This window comes from Haemaphysalis longicornis, unplaced genomic scaffold (genome assembly GCF_048455015.1).
Source record: "Haemaphysalis longicornis isolate Haplotype H1 unplaced genomic scaffold, Haemaphysalis longicornis Haplotype H1 scaffold_8, whole genome shotgun sequence".
Lineage (NCBI taxonomy): Eukaryota > Metazoa > Arthropoda > Arachnida > Ixodida > Ixodidae > Haemaphysalis > Haemaphysalis longicornis.
The window spans coordinates 37473895-37477572 of record NW_027526445.1 but is presented as its reverse complement, the minus strand read 5'-3'; the positions used below and the strand labels follow the sequence as shown (position 1 = coordinate 37477572).

General features: G+C 53.3%; 1 protein-coding gene across 1 annotated transcript; it reads right to left on the bottom strand.

Annotated features, from left to right (window-relative positions):
• Positions 1–224: 224 nt before the first annotated feature.
• Positions 225–2671, bottom strand: LOC144148247 (uncharacterized). Its single transcript, XM_077679816.1, has 2 exons — positions 2171–2671; positions 225–245 (listed from the first exon to the last, which is right to left on the bottom strand). Exons 1-2 carry the CDS (start codon positions 2669–2671, stop codon positions 225–227), a joined length of 522 nt encoding a protein of 173 aa, XP_077535942.1.
• Positions 2672–3678: the final 1007 nt, after the last annotated feature.

Genomic DNA, 3678 nt, shown 5'->3' with positions numbered 1-3678 from the left:
ACTGCTCCTTCGCAATGAAATCTGAGACCGGCTGTAACCCGGGAGACTGCAGTCGAAGTCGATGACTGCAGTCGTCGTTGCCCACACCATCTTTCCACAATGACGTCAGCTCCTGCAAGAAGGCTCTCTCATCTTTGCACATGTTGTGCCGCACACACGCAGCCATTACAATGTAGCAGGACTGCTCAACAGTTCTGACCACTCTACAGGAAACCCCCTTCTTGTCAGATGCCGCCGAAGCTTGCCTGGTGAGAAGCAAAGGCAGAGCACCATGAGCACATGCAGACGTTTGACCGCAGTTGACATACCGTATTTACTCGAATCTAACGCGCACCTTTTTTCCGATATATCGGGTCCAAAAATTGGGTGCGCGTTAGAATCGAGTACGACCCTAAATCTCCGATATCATATCGCCATCGGCATTTCAAAATGGCCGCCTCGTACGCACTTCGAGCCTAGCTGTCTATGCCTAGCTGCAGTAGCGTGGTAGCGTCCTCCGTGTGCTGTAGTAGTACATGTGCTTAGGTTAGTCTACCCGTTTTCTGCGTTTGATCTGCCAGCATGGACGTGCCGACAGCGAAGATACGCCGAGTTCATCATGATGCCGCTTTTAAAAGGAAAGTCATAATGTGTGCGGAGACGGACGGAAATCGGGCCGCATCACGCGCATTCGGAGTTCCGGAAACATGCGTGCGGGACTGGCGCAAGCAGCAGGAGACTATTTTCGCCAGCAAGGCTACACGAAAGGGCTTCAGTGGATCGAAGCAGGGCCGGTTCGCCGAAATAGAAGAGCGGCTCGCAGAATACGTTCAAGAGCAGCGAGCGGCGCAGCGGCCCGTGACGACCGAGCTGCTCAAAGTCCGGGCGATGCAGTTAGCCCTACAAACAGGGCTAACGCGGAGCGATTTCAAAGCGAGCAGGTGCTGGCTGACAAATTTTATGAAGAGAAAAGGCTTTTCTCTTCGAAGGCGGACGGGGATATGCCAGAAGTTGCCTGAAGAATACGAAGAAAAGCTGCACAGTTTTCAGCGGTTCGTTTTGAGCTTGCGCCGCAGGCACGGCTACCACCTCGGCCAAATTGGAAATGCCGACCAGACACCGCTCTACTTCGACATGCCTGCCACCACAACCGTTGAAAAGAAGGGGGCGAAGCAAGTGCGCGTGTTGTCTTCCGGCCACGAAAAAACACGCGTCACCGCAATGCTTTGTTGCACCGCGGATGGACACAAGCTGCCCCCGTATCTTATATTCAGACGCAAGATGCTCCCGAAGGGAATCATGTTTCCGAGTGGCGTGATTGTGCGCGCAAATGAAAAAGGTTGGATGACGACGGACTTGGTCGCCGACTGGATTGATCACGTCTGGCGCAAGAGGCCCGGCGGCAGTTTGGGCCTGCGTGCGATGCTTGTGCTCGACGCGTTCAGGTGCCATCTCGACCAACGCATCAAAGACAAGCTCGCTGCGTGCAACACTGACCTTGTCGTGATACCAGGCGGCATGACATCGCAGCTCCAGCCGCTCGATGTTTGTTTAAACAAGCCGGTTAAAGATAGGATTCGGGCGCTCTACACCGAATGGCTTGTGAGTGGCTGCCATGAATTCACTCCTAGCAATAGAATGAAACGTGCCACGCTGCAAGACTTTACTGGATGGGCGAAAGATGCGTGGTCCACGATACCGTCCGCCATGGTCAGCAAGGCCTTTAAAAAATGTGGGATATCGAATTCCATGGACGGCACCGAGGATGAAATGCTTTGGTCGGTCGACAGCGATAAGGGGTTGTCCGACAGCGACGACGAGTGAACCTTGTGCTGGCGTAGAACATTCTTGACAAGATGGGCCGTTTCCTTTTGTGTGTGTGTGTTTTTTTTATCACAACTTCAGTGCATCGAGATTAAATCTTTGTTTTTCCAAACGAGACAAAGTTGCATTGCTGTATGAAAGCGTGAGGTGCGCGGTACTTTTTTTTTTTTGGTCACGGAAAACGGGTGCGCGTTACAATCAAGATTTTTTTTTTTTCGGGGGGGAGGTCACGAAAAACGGGTGCGCGTTGGCGTCGGTATTCGCTTGGCGTCGGTATTTCGATATGCGACCCGTCGATGCAGCCAATGGCATTTCTAGGGCCCTTTCCACCGCTCTTGGCTAGAAACCCGGCCTTGATGCGAGTCACTTCCTCCACGCTACTTGGCCAGCTGATGACTTCAGCGCTAATTGCGTGGAGGAAGTGAATGACCCGTGTGATGCAGGCATGCACCGACGACTCCGTCACGTTGAACTTGTCCCCGATCGCGCACATCGACACTTGCGAGCCGATGTACGCAAGCGCAATGAGGCACGTCTTTTGGGCTGATATTTGTCGCCGGCCTTGCACTGCGCTCGGATAGTAGGCCGAAGCGCTGAATCTGGAGCTCAGGCAATTAAAAGTCTCCCTCGACAGCCTGAAAAGCCTCTTGAATTCTCGCTCGTTGTACCTGCTGACAACGTGCTCGTAGCCAGGCACACGATTGGCGTCTTCCTGTACCAACGCGCACACCACCAAAATGCACACGTCGTCGAACTCGTCGTCCGAGTCACTGCACGGATCACTGTCACTGCCCTCCATGTCGTCGCTGTCGGATTCAAGCAGCTGCGCAGCAGCATCGAAAAGTGCCATCTCTGACTGACGATCCATGCTCGCGATGCACAAAGCACACGTTCGCGTCTCCCGGCTGCTGCAGGCCTACACTTGTGTCCTCGTTTTGGTTGTATCCGTTGCGCGCTAGTGTCGCGGCTGCACCTGAACTTCCTGAACCGGCGCTGCACGCTTGCGGCACCCGCCGGCACCGCAGCGGCACTTTTCGGAACTAGTGCAGCCAGTGCAAGCCAAATCGAAGAGACCTGTAGCCAGCATGGTAGCCAGGCCAGTTTTCGACGCCATCTTGGAGAAAGCGAGGTTTGGTTTGCTGGTTGTTCCGTGCTCCGTCTCCACACGCCAGAAGCAAACGCATGTCGCAGAGCGCTTAGGACTGTCTAAGCAAACTGTCAACTCGATCATCAAGAAAAGAAAGGACATCATGGCCAAGCAAGTAACGGGTGACCTGCAGCCAAAGAGGTTCAGGCTCCGAGATGCTTCGTTTCCTGAAGTTGAAGACGCCCTTCTAGTATGGCTTCACGACGCCCGTTCACGCAACCTCCCCGTCAATGGGTTTTTATTGCGAAAACATGCCGAGCAACTTTCAGTCATTCTAGGTCAGGATGACTTCAATTGTAGTGAAGGCTGGCTAAACCAATTCAAATCGAGACACGGGATCTCCTTCAAGTGCATGTCTGGCGAGTCCGCCAGTGTTGACGACTCCGTAGTCGACGACTGGAAAACGCAGTCACTTCCAGCGATCCTCGAAGGTTACAAGCCGCGTGACATTTTCAACGCCGACGAAAGCAGGCTGTTCTATAAGATGAGGCCGGGCAAAACATACAGTTTTTCTAACGACCCGTGCCATTGAGGCAAAAGGTCAAAGCAGCGCATCAGTGTTCTTTTCTGTTGTAATATGGACGGAACCGAGAAGTCGAAGCTGCTACTCATAGGCAAGTCGAAGAGGCCTTTGTGCTTGCGTGGTGTCTGTGTTCCTGTGGAGTGGGAGTCCAATGGCAGCGTTTGGATGACCAAGGTCATCTTCAACAAGTGGCTGCTCAACTTCG